General features: G+C 39.6%; 1 protein-coding gene across 1 annotated transcript; it reads right to left on the bottom strand.

Moving 5' to 3' along the window:
• Positions 1-428: 428 nt before the first annotated feature.
• LOC124653048 (protein XAP5 CIRCADIAN TIMEKEEPER) lies at positions 429-4,389 on the bottom strand. Its single transcript, XM_047192103.1, has 12 exons — positions 4,199-4,389; positions 3,482-3,547; positions 3,325-3,389; positions 3,126-3,238; positions 2,101-2,164; positions 1,927-2,003; positions 1,758-1,819; positions 1,537-1,668; positions 1,388-1,441; positions 964-1,029; positions 804-878; positions 429-679 (listed from the first exon to the last, which is right to left on the bottom strand). Exons 1-12 carry the CDS (start codon positions 4,361-4,363, stop codon positions 629-631), a joined length of 990 nt encoding a protein of 329 aa, XP_047048059.1. The 5' UTR covers positions 4,364-4,389; the 3' UTR covers positions 429-628.
• Between the last annotated feature and the right edge of the window lie 15,675 nt (positions 4,390-20,064).

The following is a 20,064-nucleotide window of genomic DNA, read 5'->3' as shown; positions in this document are numbered from 1 at the left end:
ACATTAGTGGCATGATTTGTCATCACTGGATTACACATCATCCCTAGACTGAGAGGATTAGGTCATCAAACCTACTCTGCTGTTCAAAGAAACTACTACAGAATACTTTCTACTTTAAATCAGCAGATGATCACATTGTTTGTACTAGAAAAGAAAGAAACTTGATATATGGATGGATTTAAAAAAAAAACCTTAGCAACATATTCCGCTACACTGAAGTTCAGAAAACAGACCTGTGAACTCAAACCACGACTGGGAGTACTACATCCAACATGCAACCAGACATATACCTCACAATGAAACCATCACGAAATGTTTCACATATATGTGGCTCTGTGAGATTTGCTCACAGAAACCAATCAGGCAGGCGACAAAGGCAGAACATAGTCGCCAGAAAAAAGAAAAAGAAGGTGCACAACTACTATATGTCAATATCCAAGTACCTGCTATTTTCAAGAAAAAATTCAAGAGCATACAGGTATTAGAGTTTACAGTTCAGGAAGGTAACTGTTGCAGACAACACATAGACTTTTGAAAATATTGCATTAGCAAAGCTGCAATATTTGTTACATAAATCCAAAGTAGAAGTGCTTGAGTTCTCGAATTATGACACATCCTGCTACTAACTTTAATCTCCATGGATTGTGTAACGCTCCCACTTCTTAGTCGGGTCATAGATCTGCAACAAAATACAAATGGTTATTTTATTGCATAAACGAAATTGTTGAAAATCAAGCAACTTATTTTTCAATAGATCATCCTAAAATGCAGGGAAAGATTAAAAAAATAAGTCAGTGCCAAACCTCCCATCTTGAGGCCGGGAATATATGCTTGTTTTTCTCATACCAATGTCTCTCTACAACCTTCCCTGCATGAGACTAAAATCATAAAAAATGAGATTAGACATCTAGATTCTGGAATGCGGCATGTGGACACCACAAATAGAAGAGATTGGTGAGTCACCTCATCCTTCTCTTTTGTTGCATCGGCGATGGTCCGCACATCCTCATGAACATCAAAGTGGAAAAGCTGGAAAATAAATCAGTGTCAACGAATAACTCAACTCTTAGCCATGAAGGTTTTATCTAGAAACCCCCACAAAAAACCTTGTCTGGATGAATAGGGACTAGATTTCTCCGATTTATTTCTATATTACAATCTCACCATCGACATTCTTAAGTGACACTTAACTAAACGAAACAGCACATAAGATAATACTGCTCTTAGATGATATGTGATAGTAGTGAGCAGTTATTATAAAACGATGAGCAAGTATACCTGTTTACATATATAGTAAATGTCATAAATCTAGGGCAAGCTCTAAAAGAATCAACATGTTCAAGGAAAGAAAGAAAAATCAAGGAGTCGTGAAGGAATAAGGATTTACCGGTCCACTCTTGCCCCTTGCTTTATTAACAATTAACTCGTAGAAGCTGTGTTGCTGTCAATTCAAAATAACAAAAAAATCAGAACAGGATAAAACATAGTATTAAAAGAAATGCAATTTACTGGGGAACAAACTTAAACATAACATACATGTGGGATAATGAGATCTTCCTTCACATAAAGTAGGTTCTCAACTGATGTTGTCCGTACTTCACGGAACTCAGGGGCAAGCTGCTGTTGGACAGCCCTTAAGAATTCTCCAATAGAGTCACCTTTGCGGGCCTGGGAATGTAAGGGTTCATTGAAATGTACAGTTCACATCTGTACAACAATTAAAAGAGGAACAATTTTGCCTGGTGTTAGAAATGCACCTGAATAGCTCTCCTGTGACCAGTACCATCCCAGTAACTGTAAGTGATTGAAAGAGGTTCATCTGAAATAGGGATATTACTTAATCAGTTCTGATGCAAGAATTATCCAAAAGAGAAAGATACATATTATTAGATTAATTCATTAGGTGAAATCAGCATGTGGCAATACTTTTGACCAGTTCTTGCTCACGCGACCACTGCATCTTCAAGCGTTCTCGCTCTGCCTGTTCCTCTGCCTCCCTCTCTCTGATGGATCATTCTTAGCAAACAGCTTGCAGGTTAAACAAAGCTTGGAAACGAGAATTAACACTCCAAGTAAAAACTCATAAACTGAAAGACATACCTGTCAGGTAGAAAACTTGTCTCAACTGTAGGATCCTTCCCAAGTTGTTTCTTTTGAGTTTCTTCTGTAATGCATAACGAGAGTAATGTTCATATTGCCATTATAGTACAATAATAATAAAATATCTAAGATAATTCAAAAGTAGTTCAAAGGGTCCGGTCATACAAGAACATATATCAGGCCACTATGAGCACACACAATGAGATTGTAAATCAACAGAACAACATAATGATTTGTAGCCCTTGCCAGGAACTGGTCATTTGCTTTATCTTATTTAGATTCAGTTATTTCCAATATTCCATTCAAGGTCATCTACACAGAACTTTCTGTGCAAGATTCAAAAACATGACAACAAGAAAGTAATGTTGAAACCTACTGTGGAATCAATCAAACGATTGTCTTGCCTTGGCCTAAACTCACCGCACTCCTATTACAAAGTGTTGCTAAACAAAAGGACTAACTATCATTTGACAACTACGCACAGCATTAATTTGTGACTGGAAGAGAACTAGATACAAAGAAATAATAGATGTCTACTACTAAATGAAATTCATCAACAATGTTACTACATGAAAGGAAGGCAAAAATCAGATGCCAAAAATGCAAGCACCAATCTTGGATCACAAAGTAGATAAACACTAAAACAAAGGAACTAAATAGTGAATATGATACGCACCGGATGACCTATTATAAAAACTTAAAATATATATACTCCCTCCGTCCCAAAATCCGCCTAAGAATTAGTTAAAAGTCAAATCTTACTGACTTTGACTAAATATTTAGGAAAAAATATCTACATCTACAATATTGAATGGACACATTAAGAAAATATACACTATTGATATTGATTCAGTATTGTAATTGTTCATATTTTTGTGTATAAACTTGGTCAAAGTTAGAAAACATTGACTTTTGAATAATCCTTAGATGCCTTATATTTTGGGAAGGAGGGAGTAGTTCAGTATTCATATACTATTTAAGCCAACAAAACATGAGTGAACATAAAACAGGCTAAGGGATCATACGGTTCTCAAACTCATCATCGTCACTTCCGTTCTCAATTTCGTCAAAGAAAGACAAACGTGGATCTCCCCTCACTCTCCTCTTTTTCCTTTTCTGCATTTGCAGTTCTTCTTCTCTGAAACCAGCAATACAATACTTAAATTGGTACAAGGAAACAATTAAAGAAATTTCTGATTCTGCGAGGCTAGGATTTAAACTCACTCTTGCTGCAATTTTAGAAGCTTCTCTTTCTCTTCCTCCTCAATTTTAGTTCTTATGTTAACCCTCTGCTCAGGCACGCAAGTGACAAGTTAGATGATAAAATTTTGCATTGTCAATGGAAATCTAAGCAATTTTACATAAACAGTATGTCTATTACCTTCTCAACATACTGCTCCCTTGTAACAAGACCAACGGTTTCTTTCTTGAATGCAGTCTCAAGAATCTGAAAATCGCAACTCTTAGTGTTAGCTTGTAAAATACAGCTCCACGGTATACACATTTATACAGAAAACTCGCAAAAAAAACTGATATAATTTAGTATCAAGTGAAGAAGACAGTGACACTTGAAATTAAAATACATTTTCATAGATACTGCTAGTTCTGGGTATTCTAAGCGATTCATACAAGTACACAAGTGCCAAAGCCCAACATCATAAAAATCCCGTACAAGGAGTAAGGCTTTATCGACTTCTCATCAAATCCAGGTATCTTTAGCTCAAAAGAAAAAAAATCAAATCCAGGTATCCAAGAAAGCACTTCCAAGCAACTGTAAGGAATCACCCAAACAACAATACGACATCCATAAGTTCCCACATATCCTATGAGCTCGCGTTTTCTGAGTGCACTTATCCAAGTAAAGGTAACTATGTCGTGGCAATGAGCCAATCACATAGATAATGCTCCAACATCAAAATTAACAGCTTAAATTAGGGTTTCCAACTCATGCCCAAGCACACCACAGGTGTCTCTATTAGTCTATCAAGTATCTAAGTCCAACACCACATACATGCTAGTAAGCCAATCAACGAGAAAATAAACCAAGATTTGGGTCGCCAGCCAAATCTATTTGGGGATGATGTTGCGACGATGTTACCTCGGAGGTGCTGGAGCCGAACTGGAGGAGTCCGGGCTGGCCGTCGGCGTTCTTGCTCTTGAGCTCCTCGATCTTCCGTCGCTCCGCCTCGCGCTGCTTCTCCAGCCGCCGGATCTTCACCGCGTCCTGCGCGGTGCCCACGTACCCGTCGCCGAACCCCGACATCCTCCCCTCCTCGGCTTGCCCCCTATCCCTCCTCAGCAGACGACAGGCCGACTATATTGCGGCGGAGCGCCGCGGCAATCCGACGGAGAGTGGAGGCGGCGGCCGGCAGGGGGTACAACGCGATCCGCCGGGCTGTTAGTTCGGACCAGAATTTGGAGCCAGGCTCGGACGGAAAACCTGATTTAGGGCGTGATATAGCGAAATCCTATACATCGCTATGGAGGATCTCTTGGGCCAAGGCCCAGTATCACACCAACAGCTACTCGCTTTTTTCGGGTTCCATTCATGTTGGTTCTTTTACGGTTTTATTTGGTTCTTCGTTTTTTTCATTTTATTTCCTTTTTACTGAATAAACCAAACATTTTTTTAAATTCGAATATTTTTGAAATATCAAAAAAAAATTCTGAACATTTTTTTAATTTGAACAATTTTCTTAATTTGATTACTTTTTGTTTAAATAGCAATTTTTAAAATTCAAATTTTGTTTTGTCTTGAAATTTGCTCGGTTTTGAAGTTATGATCAGTTTCGAATTTTGCTCGAATTCAAATTTGTTCTATTTTGAAACTTGCTAAGTTTTGAAATTTCCTCGAATTCAAAAAAAAATTGTAATTTTCTCAGCTTTGAATTTCTGTTCAGTTTCAAAATTTTGTTTCGAATTCAATTTTTTTGTTCTATTTTGAAATTTTCTCAGTTTTCGGAATTTGTTCAAATTTGAAAAAAAAAGGTGCAACGCTTGGTAGGAAGAGATTCGAACTCAAGTCACTCGACCGGTCAAGCGGAGCTGCAACCACTGCATTGTTGCTCGTATGTTGTAGCACAACAACAGAGAAAGCTTCTTCTTATTTTTCGGTGAGCGAATGAACTAGTGGGCCGGCCCAGCAGGAAGCAGTGCGTGCGGCGGTTAATCCCGCACGCACTGAAGCGGCCTATAGGCGTGCCCCGTGAATTGTGGGCGCACCAATAGAACGCTCAGTAACGTGGCGGAATAAGCATCGCCTAAACGCGATTCCGGGTGGGCTGGCCCATTAACATGTTCGCTAGCTGAAAAGAAATAGTACCACATTGTTTTATAGATATACATGATCCAAGGTGTAGCCCCACTGGTTCCAACACAATTTCAGTTAGTGCAGAAGCGAACTTGTATTTTTAGAATATGAGAAAATTTGAATCTGAACAAATTTAGAATGTGAGCAAAAAAAAAATTAAACAAATTTCGAATCTGAGCAAAATTTCAAATCCCTAATATGAGCAAAACATTATTTTGAACAAATTTAAATATGAGAAAATTTTAATTTTAAACAAATTTTGAATCTGAGAAAAAATAATTTTGAACAAAATTTGAATCTGAGAAAAAAATAATTTTAAGAAATTTTGAATCTAAGAAAAATTTAAATTTCAACAAATTTTCAAAAACGAGCAATTATTAAAACCGACCGAAACCAAACATATGTCCATAAACCGGGCAGACGAAAAAAACCAAACAAATTCAAACTAGAACCTTCTAAAATTTCATAAAACCGGAAAAAACACCACCTGTGTTTATAACGGGCCACAGCCCAATAACTTTCGCTCCCAAGCGATGCTTATTAGCCCATATTAATAAGCAATGAATAGGTTTTCTCGTGATTGGTTGCCAACTGTCTCGCGTGAGTTATGCCAATAATTGGTTATTTAGTAGCTTAGACGGAAAAAAGATTCCCTCCATAACACGATTCTTAAAGTAGCCTAGATGTAGGAAAATTTTGGCCCAATGAGAACGCTCGGTTCGGCCATTTTTCCGTAGCCAAGCGCTAGCAAGCGCAGGGTGAGAATGTTGCATGCGTCGGGAAGGGCGGGAGACACCCCGACGCCTCGAGAAGGCGCGCCATAATTCCCCTCACCGACTACTCTCCCCTCTCACTCTCGCCCGTTCTCACTTGCCCTCTCCACTCCCTTCTCTCTTCCATCGCCACCTCTTCTTCTCCCGGTTCAAGCTTTGCTCGGCAACGACATCCATGGGGTAAGACCCTAATACAAGCTTTTAGGCCTGATTGTTCATAGATCTACGGTTATTTGATGTCAACCTTAGCTTTACCTATTTAAGAATCAAGGACACCCTTTGAACTAAAGTATTAGGAGATAAGTCATTTCATCTTGGAGTGGTGATATAACCAAATATCAAATGGAATAAGACTATATCCATGAATTGATAAAGTAAAGTAGTGACTAATCCAACTAAGTTATCCAGGTAGAGACTTAACATTTTCATACCAATGAGATCTTGTGAGTTCACCATAAATCATAGAATAATCCATTTCTATTTAAGAGAGTTCAAGCTATGGTGTTACACTCAAATTAGTTGAGCCAACACTTGATCTTGAGGGGAGAGAACTATCTATATACCCATAAGATTATATTATCATTCCTTGAGAGTAACTCTAAGTTATTATCTCATGCATTTATATGGGATATAAACTATTGAGGCAACCATAGCCATGTCCATCCAAGAAAATATAAAATAAGTACTATACCCTAGTTGATCAGGACAATACTTGATATTAGAGATGAGAACCCCATTTCATTAGAAATACTTTAGGAAGCCAAACCCTTGATCATCACATCTTAGTAATGATCATAAACCCTTAGGTCCAGAATGAGTGTGATGAGAGGAAGACAATGAGGAGAAGTTAGTAAAGAATAAGATGATCATGTCTAATGCATGATCATGCTTTGGAGATATATAATTACTAGTTAAACCTTAGTAGGTTCAACAGAGATGATCCACCACATGAAATCATAGGGATATCAGTAGCAACCCTAAAACCATTTCTAATATCATAAGTAGAGGAGTAATGGCATTGTACTAAAACCTTGCCTAGCCAAGTACTTGTGACAACTCTAGTAGTATTTAGACACAAGCACCCTATCAATAGTGAGGGGGAACTAAACCCTAGCCAATTCAATATGGTGATAATTCATGCCTATAACCTAGGCCTATATCTCAATCATAGTTTGTGCATCACTTGGACGTGTTGGAGATATGCCCAAGAGGCAATAATAAAATGGTTATTATTATATCTTTATGTTTATGATAAATGTTTGCATCCCATGCTATAATTGTATTAACTGAAACATTGATACATGTGAGTTATGTAAACAACAAGGAGTCTGTAGTAAGCCTCTTGTATAACTAGAGCTTGTTGATTAATAGATGATCATGGTTTCGTGATCATGAACATTGGATGTTGTTAATAACAAAGTTATGTCATTGGGTGAATGATATAATGGACATACACCCAAATAAGCGTAGCATAAGATCAAGTCATTAAGTTCATCTTGCTATAAGATTTCGATACATAGTTACCTAGTCCTTCGACCATGAGATCATGTAAATCACTTACACCGGAAGGATGCTTTGATTACATCAAACGCCATTGCGTAAATGAGTGGTTATAAAGATGGGATTGAGTATTCGGAAAGTGTGAGTTGAGGCATATGGATCAAGAGTGGGATTTGTCCATCCTGATGACGGATAGATATACTCTGGGCCCTCTCGGTGAAATCGTCTAATTAGTTTGCAAGCATGTGACTGGGTCACAAGAGATGACATACCACGGTACGAGTAAAGAGTACTTGTCGATAACGATGTTGAACTAGGTATGGAGATACCGATGATCGAACCTCGGACAAGTAAAGTATCGCGTGACAAAGGGAATCGATATCGTATGTTAATGGTTCAATCGATCACTAAGTTATCTCTGAATGTGTGGGAGCCATTATGGATCTCCAGGTCCCTCTATTGGTTATCGATCGGAGAGGAGTCTCGATCATGTCCGTATAGTTCACGAACCGTAGGGTGACGCGCTTAAGGTTCGATGTTGTATAGTAGCTTCGGAATATGAGATGGAGACCGAATGTTGTTCGGAGTCTCGGATGGGATCCAGGACATCACGAGGAGGTCCGGAATGGTCCGGAGAATAAGATTCATATAAGGGAAGTTGACTTCTAGGTTTCGGAAAAGTTCGGGATTTTTCCGGTGGAAGACTGGGAAGGTTCTAGAAGGTTTCGGGGGGTCCACCAATGGGCCCACGACCCTAGGAGGGCCAACATGGGCCGAGGGGGTGCAGCCTAGCCTTAATGGGCTAGGGGCACATGCCCCTCAAGGCCCAACTCGGCCAGCCCACTAGGGTTCCCCAAAACCCTAAGGTGGATCAACTTGGGGGGAAGAAAACTCCCCCCCTCTTGGCCGCCGGCCCTAGATCTGTTTAGGGCGTGGGGGGGCCACCCCAAGCCGACCTCCCCCCTATATAAAGAGGGGAAGGGGCAGGGGGTGCACACCCTTGAAACCCTAGCCCTGGCGCCCCCCCTCTCTCCGCCACTACACATCTGCTCCGGCTTGGCGAAGCCCTGCAGATTTTCTCCTCCACCACCACCACCACGCTGTCGTGCTGCTGGGATTCCGAGGAGAGCTACCACACCTCCGCTGCCCGCTGGAACGGGGAGAGGAAGGACTTCATCGACACCGTACGCGCGACCGAGTACGGAAGTGCTGCCGGATTGCAGCACAGGACGATCGACTACATCAACAACGAGATCTAATCTCGTAGGTTTTGGAATCTTCGAGGGTTAGTCTCACATACATCTCGTTGCTTCGATCTTCATTCATTATTAATAATTATCTTAATTATTAATCCTTTAAAAATAATAAAAAGATTAGTTCATTATTATCTTCTCAATTCAAAGTTATTAGTAACTTAAACTTGATCACCAAGTAATTACCTTAAGACTTGCATGTCAAATAGGAAAAACCCTAACCCTATTAAATAAAACTATAGTCTTATCATTTCATGTGAAAAACCTAAAACCCTAATTCTCAGTTATGAACCAAACCTTAACTCTATTATTTTATGTGAAACCTAATTTGCTTCTAAACCTAAACCCTAGGTTATAACATGTGATCATGTTACTTTCTTTTCATTCATAGATATATAGTTAGCAACTAAATGCATGTCCATGTCCACATAAAATATAGGAGCCCTAACACTAATAAATTAGTATTTTATGTTCTCATCCAAATAAAACCAAATGATCAAGTAGGATCAACCAAGTGAAAACCCTAGTTCCTATCACCAAAAGCCATCATCTTTAATTATCCTTATTTAGCATCACATCATAGTGATGAACTTTAATAGCAACCATGCCCAATATTTTGCAATACATAACCATATTCCACTAAACCCTACAAGTACTTCATAATTATGAACTATCCTATTTAGAAATCAACTATTCCTTACTTAGTAGATCCAATAGCAAACCTTAGACAACCTCAGCCTTAATTGAAATACTTCTTATTACTTAAGAAATATGTTCTTCAAAAGTTATTCTTTTAAAGAAAATAAAGAGTATTCATCAACTATGTCAAATAGGACCTATAAACAATAGCCAGCTACTACCAATAAATTATACCCACCTTGATAGCAACCATTTATAATTAATTACTTAAGATGCTTATACTTAAGTAAAACCATACAAGCCCTAGTGGCTGATGAATCCAACCTTGTTCTGATCCATCTAATCCTTAACCAAGAAACTAGTTTGGAACCCATAGTAAACCATAGAACTCAATTATCATACTTGTTCTTTATTAAGGAACATGTTCTTCAGAAGTTATTCTTTTGAAGTATATGATAAGTAATCATTAACCATGTCATATAGTACTAAAACTGACAACTGTCAGTACATGTTAGGATTATACCAAATGCTTTTGTTGTGTGCTAGTAATATTATTGTTGTGATGTATTGCACTACTTTTTTATGATACCAAGTAATCAACCCTTAATAAGAACCTTGTTTGTGAACCATCTCTAAAAGTGCAACACACATTGAACTAATCATTACAACTCACTAATCTTAAACCATCGGGGTTAGGTCACGCTTAGAGCGATTGCATCTCATACTTATGCATTATTGCATCCTTGCCAATCTTTTAAACATCGTCCTTACCAGACGATGATGCTATTTCATAATTTGGAGTTATTGCGTATCGAAGAACTTGCCTGCATAATCTTGCAGTCAAGAAAGGCAAGTTCATCGCTTTCTCATGTCACTTTGAGTATTTTTACCAAATTACTTGCAAAGTACTATACTTATCACTCTTGCATGAAAAGCAAAAATACTATTTTCATAACAATGAATATGACTATGTGGTGGGCAATGGAACCATGGTATGAGTATGGTGGAGGTTCCATTGCAATGGGTTTATATCCATCTAGGATTAACAACAAATGTCGTCCAGTGATTCTTGTGCCGTAAGACCCGTGTTAACCATAAGATCTAGAGTGGGATGGAGTAGTCAGTTGTGTTTCTCCCTCTCGATGCGCTTACCGTAGCAGTTGTGTCTTGCGAGAACAACCGGAGGGTGGGGATCCCATTCTAATTCCCCACGATAATGCGTTCTATGATGGGTTGCAACGACCGGCGAATGTATCATGGTCGTGGATCCTGATAGTAGTCGAGGTCGGATGCTATCCAATGGATACGCTGACCGGCGAGGACCCAAGGGCAGAACTACAACATAGGGTGGGTGTTCGAGGTCGCAGAGGAACACAATGATTGGCTAGAACCTTATACCTGGCCCCATACCAAGGAAGTGTGGACAAGCTCATCACTTGGTTGAGCAACAAGGTTAAGATCTCTTATGGGTAAAGCAACACACCTCTGCAAAGTGTATCAAATCGTGACCTGTCACTCCCTGTTCTGGGTTTTGGAACTGCAAACCTGGCCGGAAAGGAACTCCATGAAGTTCTAGACACCCGGTGAAGGCTGACGGACATAGCTCTTCAGAATAAAAGCAACATTTTGAAGAAATGTTTACAAAAACTTGCATTGCCTATGACTTTCTGGTCTATGGCTGTAGCTAGTGCATTAAACACAGCTTTCCTATAATGAACTTTTTGAGTCCGCTCGTACTTATCCCTCTTTAAATCCCCTGCATAGATATGGAGGCATCGAAGGAGGATCTACAGTGCAACTCGAAGACTGAGGAGTCAACAACTACTTCAAGAGACAAGATTCTGCCAGACGAGTCAAACACCACATCTACCATGGAGTAAACCTAGATTAGCATAGAATGGATCTAGCTCCCTAAACCTAGCTCCTAATTAGCTAGAATCCAGTCATAGCCTCTATAGCTAGTCAAATCCTCTATAGATAGAGTTCCTGATAAGATTAGACTACAAGTCATTCTTCTGGAGTTTATTTGCAGTTCTACCTCATTGTAAAGTAGGAGGCTATGTTGATCTTCTGTAAAAAGTCGGAGTTGTAATTCTATAGACATGCCTTGGACCCGCATATGTTTCTGTTGTACCACTCTGAGGGATGTAATACTAGTGGAACGGTATTTCATTGGTGTTATGTCGATGACTTGCATGCTACACCATGCACTGGTATGTTGGGTCACCACAAAGACTCCATTGTGGGTATGGTGGTGTGTTTCTGGTTGCTTGCAAGGGCCGCCGCGCGCGCCATGTTTGGCGGCTTGGGGAATCATGCCGCTGCTTGGGTGGTGCCTCGTGCGGCGCCTTCCCTCGAACACTCCCCGACAACAAAAGGTGTCAGGTTCGTCTCTCGATCAAGAATTCATGTTGTTCAGCATGCCAGTGCCGAGGCTGGACGACCCTCCACGAAGCACCGCGTTGGCTGCACCTGGTAGGAACTTGCGCCCTTGGTAGCTAACGATGTTGAACCCAGTCGGATGTCCAAGCAGGGCAGCTCTGGTGCCTACAGCTGTCGAAGTATGTTGTAGAGGCCAGGGTCGAGGCCGATTGGTTGTTTGCGTGGCAAAATTGCATTGCCCACGAGTAACCCATTGTGGCGACCGGGGTAAGTGCCAGCGGGCTATCCGTGCGGTGTGTCTTCATTGCCCATAAGAAGTGGAATTTATGAGTGTTTGCCGGCCAGTGTTGAACCCGACGGCGACTCTCCATTTCCTGTGTCGAGGACGGTAGGCGTAAACCATCCGCGTTTGTACATAAGTGATGCGGCTAGAGCTGCCGATAACGTAGCCTACCTGCCTTCCGAATGACAATTCTTCGTTGCCTGTGATGGAACTTGAGATGGGGAAATGTATATGATCCAAGTATATAGCTTTTGGTGAAAAGGGAAATGAAAATATGGTCTGTGAATTCAAATAAAAATATGTTCTTCAGGAAGACTTGAGGAAAATTATTTGATAATGTCATCACATCGTATGATTTTTCATGGTAGAAGTTGACAACTGTATATATTCTAAAATAGAAAGAAATGTTTTTTCCATTTATCTCCTTATGTTGATAACATTTTTATTACATCAAATGAGTTTGAAACCCTGTTGCAAGTCAAATCATGGTTGTCATCTAAATTTGACAAGAAGTATATGGGGGATGCTTCCTACGTGTTGGGAGTGTAAATACATAGGGATAGAAAAAATAGAATATTGGGCCTGATTCAAACGGAATATCTAAATAATGCACTTAGGAACCTCTATGAAATAAAGCATTTTGATTACTATACATATATTTAAGTGAATTAAACACGGTGAAAAAATGTGTTATAGAAATTCCGAGAAAGGAAGTTAATGAGAAATATGCCTTCTTCATTTGTATTGCGTTTGTTGATGCATGGTATGTTATTTATTAGACCTAATATGTACTATGAAGTCAGAATTCTTCCTCGATATACAACAAAACATGGAATAACTCAACGAAAGCAAATGAAGAATGGTCAACACTGGAAAAGGAATAATGGTTAGTGGAAAGCTACATCAATTTAAACACTGGTACGATTTAATTGCTTCGCTTAGTTTGGTCTTGTCCATCATGTAATTCTTCTAATGACATGATCCCGTTGTCAATTTGCTACACATGTCTATGGTTAGAAAACCTTAACCATTATTAACAAAAGAACTAGTCTATTAGAGGCTTACTAGAGCCACCGTGTTATTTACAAACCACACAAGTATTAGAGGTTTCGCCTAACACAATTCTAGCATGGATTATAAAAATTTGTCATGAATACTAAAATATTGTAATAATTTTATTATTATTTTCTATACGGTACATTTTCAACAAAATCTAGGTCGGTCAGCTAGGAGTGCGTTGTGCTGGGCAATTTTTGCATGCATCGGGAAGCAGCAGCGAGAGGCAGGCGATGGGCAGCTGGGGGCCTCCTAATGCGAGAACGAGCGTAGTAATGCATGGTCAGTCAGCACATTCAACATTAAATAAAAGGAAAATTGACAAAATTCTCAGCGCGGGTGGTTTATGCATAAAAATGATTACACGGTGCCAATGAGCAGGAATGGGATCTAGTTGTACTCTTACACAAAATACATCACACGTTTCATAATAGTCAGAAAGTGCATCGCCAAGTTTCTTAATAAATCATAACAATAACAATACATGTTGCATAATCGTAAGAAAATGGATTACAGGTTTCATAAATCAAAACAAAATTCACCACCAAGGTTCACAACCACAAAATGATACAACATAAGGTTTAGAATAATAACATGGTACAACAAGAATTTAATTAAGAGTTCACGATTCAAATAGGTAATGAAATTGAGCAACTTGTTATGGTAGAAAAAACTAGTAAATTATTCTCGATGTCGATGGAAAAGCAGGCTGTGGTTGGCGCGGAAGGACAGGTACACTGCATCTACTTGGCTACTCAAATAGCTCATGGCTGGTTGTTGCTACCGCAACCTGGTTTGTTGCCACCGTCATCTAGCCTCCGATGATTTGTTGTGTAAAAATGGAAACATAGTTGGTTAGTACTCACGATGGAGCGGCCCATGTATCGGTGGTCGTAGAAATAGAGAACTGAGGGTTACCAGTGAGGGCCTCCGCGCGAGCCCTGTCATACTGCGTGTTGATCATTTTCTTGTTGTGCGCCCTAGGCCCCTAGTAAGGTCTGCCCTTGCAACCGGTACCCGGGCGGCGCCATGCTCTGCGCCTACGCTCTCCATTGTTGGTATGGTGGTGTGTCGCTAATTACCTGCTAGAGCCGCCGCACGCGCCATGTTTGGTGGCATGAGGAACCATGCCGCTGCTTGGGAGGTGCCTCGTGCGGCGCCATCCCTCAAAGACTCCCCGACATCAACGGTGTAAGGTTCATCTTCCTATCTAGAATTCATGTTGTGCAGTGTGCCAGCGCCGAGGCTGGTCAGCCCTACGCGAAGCGCCGCTTTGGCGGCGCCTCGAAGGAACGCGCGCCCTTGGTAGCTAACGATGTTATAGCCAGTCGGATGTCCAAGCAGCGCAGCTCTGGTGCCTGCGAGCTGCCGAAGTGCATGGTAGAGGCCGGGGTCGAGGCTGATTGGTTGTATGCGTGGCAAAACTGCATTGCCCGTGAGAAGCCTGTTGTGGCGACCGCTGTAAGTGCTAGCAGGCTGTCCGTGCGGCGCGACTCCATTGCCCATGAGAAGCGGAAGAGTGTTTTGCTGGCCGGCGTTGAGGCCGACGGCATGTCCAGCGGCACGGCTCCATTGACCTTGTCGAGGCCGGTAGGCGTAGACCATCTGAGGTGTACAGAAGTGGTGCGGCTTGAGCTGCCAAAAACGTTGCCTAGATGCCTTCTGAATGACAACTCTCCGCTGGCTGTGATGGAACTTGAGATGAGGAAATATATATGATTCAACTAGATAGCTTTGTTGAAAAGGGAAATGAAAGGATGATCTGTAAATTAAACAAATCAATATATGATCTGAAGGACGACTTGAGCATAATTGTTTGATAATGTCATCAGATCGTATGATTTTTCATTATAGAAGTTGACCACTGTATATATTCTGAAATAGAAGAAAATGTTTTTTATTCTATCTCTTTATGTTCATGACATTTTATTGCATCAAAGAATTTGAAACCCCGTTGAAAGTCAAATCATGGTTGTCATCTAAATTTGACATGAATTATATGGAGGAAGCTTCCTAGGTGCTGGGAGTGGAAATACATAGAGATAGGAAAAATACAATATTGGGCTTGTCCTAAAAGGAATATCTAAATAATGCACATAAGAAACTTTCTATGGAATAAACCAATCTGATTACTATGCCTATATTGAAGTAAATTAAACTCACTGAGGAAATGTGTTCAAAATCCCGAGAACGGAATTTAATGAGCAATATTCCCTATTTATCTATGTTGGGTTCTTTGATGTTTGGCATGTTATTTATTAGACTTGATATGTAATATGATGTGGGAACTTTTTGACGATATCAAAAGAAACATGGAATAACTCAATGAAAGCAAATGAAGAATGATTAACGTTGTAAAAGGAATAGTGGTTACTGGAAATAGCAAGTTCAACATGCGATGTAGCTAGGCGCACCCGTTTATTAAAAAATTGTAAAATAATACCATTTGAAAGTTTCAAAAAAATTGAAATAAAATTTTGCATGTACATATTATCTTGATACTTACTCTTGCAAATTCTCAAGGAAAAATATAATTGTATGTGCCCTACATTAAAATAATAAAATGTGCAAATAATACTATAGGGATAATCACGCAATCCAATCACCATATTCCGTGATAATCAGGCATCCCACATGAAATCTGGAATAACACAATGAAAACAAATGAAAAATGCTTACCGCTTAAAAGGAATAGTGGTTAGTGGAAGTAGCTAGTTCAACATGGGTGTAGGCGCATCCGTTTATTCAAAACATGAAAAAATGCCATTTAGAAGTTTCAACACATTGAAATATAATTTTGCATGTAAATATTATCTTGATACTTATTCGGGCCAATTCTGAAGGAAAAATATAACTGTATTTGATTTGTATATACATAATGATTGGATTTGTACCACATATGGTCATAGGTTTACTTTAGAATTGGCACGAGTAACTATCAAGATAATATGTACATGCACAAATTTATTACAAGTTTTTCTGAAACTTTTAGAGGGCATTTTTTGAATTTTTTAAAAAACAGGTGCGCCTATTACAAGAAGTAGTGGTTACCACCTATATTTTAATGATGATAACCTTTAGCTCTAGGGTTTTACTTACATGTGTTGGAAATTAAATTTTGATGATCGAAAGTCTATGTTTGGTTACATGCTTAAGATGGTAGGAGAATCAATCTCATGGATAAGAAAAATGCAATACTTTGTTCAATTATCTTCAATGGAAGAAAAACTTATATATTGTGGCGTCTAAAACTGTTAAGGAGGGAGTTTCGCTGAACAAATTTCTTACGTCTCTAGGTGTTGTGAAAAATGCGGCCAATCTAGTCACCATATTCCGTGATAACCAGGCAGTGATCAAGGTCTCTAAATATCTGAAGTTTCAAAGCAAAATTAAACATATTGGCAAAGTATCACTATCGTGATGTTATAAATCAGTTAAAAAGAGTTTATTTAGAATTCTTTCCTAGTGCAGACATGGTGGTTGTGCTAACTAAACATCCTAGTCGAGAAACTTTATGTAACATGTCTATGATATATTAATCTTTGTGTTTGGAACTAAATGTCGTAGCCAAGTGGGAGATGTAGGAAATATTAATTTCGTGCGGAAATTTAATTAGGCTCCTGGGTGCATATACTCCCTCTACGAAAAAAATCAAAGTGTCAAAACAATTTGACCAAATATTCTATACGCAAATATCACCACAATATATGTGTGTTCGACAAGTTTCGTGAAAACCCTATATATTTTTAAGCCTATATAAAAAGAATAAATTTTACCTTCTGGAAAGTGTTATTTTTAGCACTAAATTTTGTCTTTTTTACACACGCCACACGACAAGTTGATTTTCATAAAACAACTTTGTAGGCAAGTAGCACCTGAAGATGTATGTGCCATATTTTGTTTTCAGTTTTTTTTTGACATTTTAAAATATGTATAAGCCACATTTCAAAATAAAGGAAGCATATGCTCCATGAGGCAAAACATGACTCCCTAATTTGTGTGTCTCGCAACATTATGATTCATATTGCATTATTTTCTCCTTGAATTATACTCAGTAAGGAAATTACCTTTGATAGAATATTGATTACCTCAAATGGAATTAATTTAAGGAAGCATCTACAATATATTACAGTAATATCAAAATGTTAGAATTATGTGTCATTCTTATCTATTTATAGCACACGCACATTTATATTGGAATAACCAAGTTGTTCATGGGTTGGCTCCATGAATTGTTAAATCTTGCTTATCTAATTTATTGATCGGATTTGGCAACATGTTTGTGTCTGGAAATTTGTAGATAAATTGAACTCCTTGTATGCTACTAACGATCGTGGTTGGTTTAGATAATTAGGAGTCTTGGCTTAATGAAACAATCAACCTATTTGCAATTTAACAGTATAACTCCAACACGAATTAAAATTATATAAATAGTCTCTAACCATTGGCATCAATTGATCATTGTGAGCACCACCATGAAAAGGATCGAGAAACAAGGGCTACACTTTATTGGTATTGGAATCTTACACAAAATAATACATCACAAGTTTCATAGTCATAACAAAGTACATCTTAAGTTTTATAATAAGTCATAATAAATACAACACATGTTTCATAATCATGAGGAAATACATCACATGGTTCTTAATTCATGATGGAGCCAGATTCAATTAGTAGCATTCCGCCTCGGCTGGGCTATCGGCAACATGATACACACATAACTGGTGTGGCCAACTCTAGGCGGTGAATTCAAGGTTGGTCTTTTTTTTTCGAGAGCACGCGCAAAGCGTATCTTATCTTTATAGAAGAGAGAGCAAAACAAACTACAAGATCAGCACCAAGGTACTGCGAACACACACACACCTCCCTCCCTCCGCCTAGGCCTACTCTCTCGCTATATCTAGCCTCCCTCCTCTCTTGGCCTTCTCCCACATGTGGAAAACCTCTCTGATCTGTATCACCATTTGGTCCACCGTCTTGTGCTCCCTCTCATTAGCGAACGCCCTCCTGGTTACACACACAAGGTTGGTCATGAGTGTGCGGTACTGAGATATTTTGGTGTGCGGAAGGAAGCGGTAGGCGGTGGATAGCTAGAGCCCTCCTGGCGTAGGAATCGAGTCGCCTAGTGCATGGTGGGTCAGCCCAGTCAACATTAAATGAAAAGGTAAATCAACAAAAACAAAAGCGCTTCGCGAGGATGCTTCGCCAAGAAAAATGATCGCACACGGTCAGTCGCTAGGAATCTGGTTGGACTCTTACGGAAAATACATCACAAATTTCATAGTAGAAACAAAGTACAACACAATTTGCATAATAATACAAAACAAATACAAAAATATGTTGCACAATCATAAGGAAAGACATCACATGTCTCATAAATTATAACAAATTCAGCACCAATAATTCATAAGTTAGCCAGATTCATTCGACAACGTTCTCATTGCCTCGGCCGGGGAGGAGCTAACTCCTGCTGTCGGTGGCATCATGCATGCAAGGCTGGTGTGGCAAGATGTAGGCAGGGAAATTTGATGCGATTCGTGGAGTATACAACAAAAAATCCTACGAGATTCAAATAAAACCAAAATCCAATCTAGAAAGAGCCAAGATCTAATCTAAGAATTCCCAAGCAACATTATATCTACATACCCTTGTAGACCGCAAGCGGGAGCATATTTAACGTGGTCGATGTAGTCGTTTCCTCCACGATCCAATCCGATCAGCACTGCAACGAGCGACGTCTCTGAGTTATGCACATGTGCAGCACAACAACTCTCCTCCTTCTTGATCCAGCAAGTATAGGTGGATATGTAGATGGGATCTACATGCCAACAGCGCAATGGCAGTGGAGGCTATGTTGGATAAATCCATGAGGGCTTCACCAAGCTGATGCGAAGGACATGGGAGAGGAGGGGGGATGGGGTCCAGGGTTTTGGTTTGCAACACCACAACCCTCCTCTCTCTCTTTATATAGGTTGAGGGGTCGACCAAGGCGCTAGCCTTGCCTCCTAAGAAGTTTGGTGGCCCCTTAGAGGCAAAACTTACCCCTAAGTTTCCTCCCTAAATTATAGCGATTTCGCCTTATCCCTCTGGTGCCCCATTTCCATGGTTTGGTTGGGCACCTAGCCCAAGTGGGCCTGGTCCACCACCAATCCAGCCCATGTGGTCCTTCCGGAACAAGTGTGCTAGGACCCCTGCCACCTTCTAGAAGATTCCCGATACGATACCGGAAAAATCTTACACTTTTCCGGAACCCTAAAATCAACTTGCCTTATATGAATTTCATTCTCCGGACCATCCCGAAGCTCTTTATAATGTCCTAGAATCCATCTGAGAATCTAATAATATTCGGTATCATGGTTATGAATATCCCATTACTACCCTAGCGATGTTGATCGTTAAGTGTGTGATCCAATTGGATCGAGAATATGTGGATGTGATCGAGACACCTCTCCGATCAATAATCAATAGAGGTAGCTAGATGACATAATGATTACCACACATTCAACAAAGATATTTAATCGGTTGAACCATGATACGTCTCCGACGTATCGATAATTTCTTATGTTCCATGCCACATTATTGATGATATCTACATGTTTTATGCATACTTTATGTCATTATTATGCGTTTTCCGGAACTAACCTATTGACGAGATGCCAAAGTGCCAGTTGCTATTTTCTGCTGTTTTTGGTTTCAGAAATCCTAGTAAGGAAATATTCTCGGAATTGGATGAAATCAACGCCCAGGGTCCTATTTTTCCACGAAGCT

This window comes from Lolium rigidum, chromosome 5, assembly GCF_022539505.1.
Source record: "Lolium rigidum isolate FL_2022 chromosome 5, APGP_CSIRO_Lrig_0.1, whole genome shotgun sequence".
NCBI lineage: Eukaryota > Viridiplantae > Streptophyta > Magnoliopsida > Poales > Poaceae > Lolium > Lolium rigidum.
Note: the sequence above shows the minus strand (reverse complement) of the source record. Positions and strands in the feature narration are given on the sequence as shown.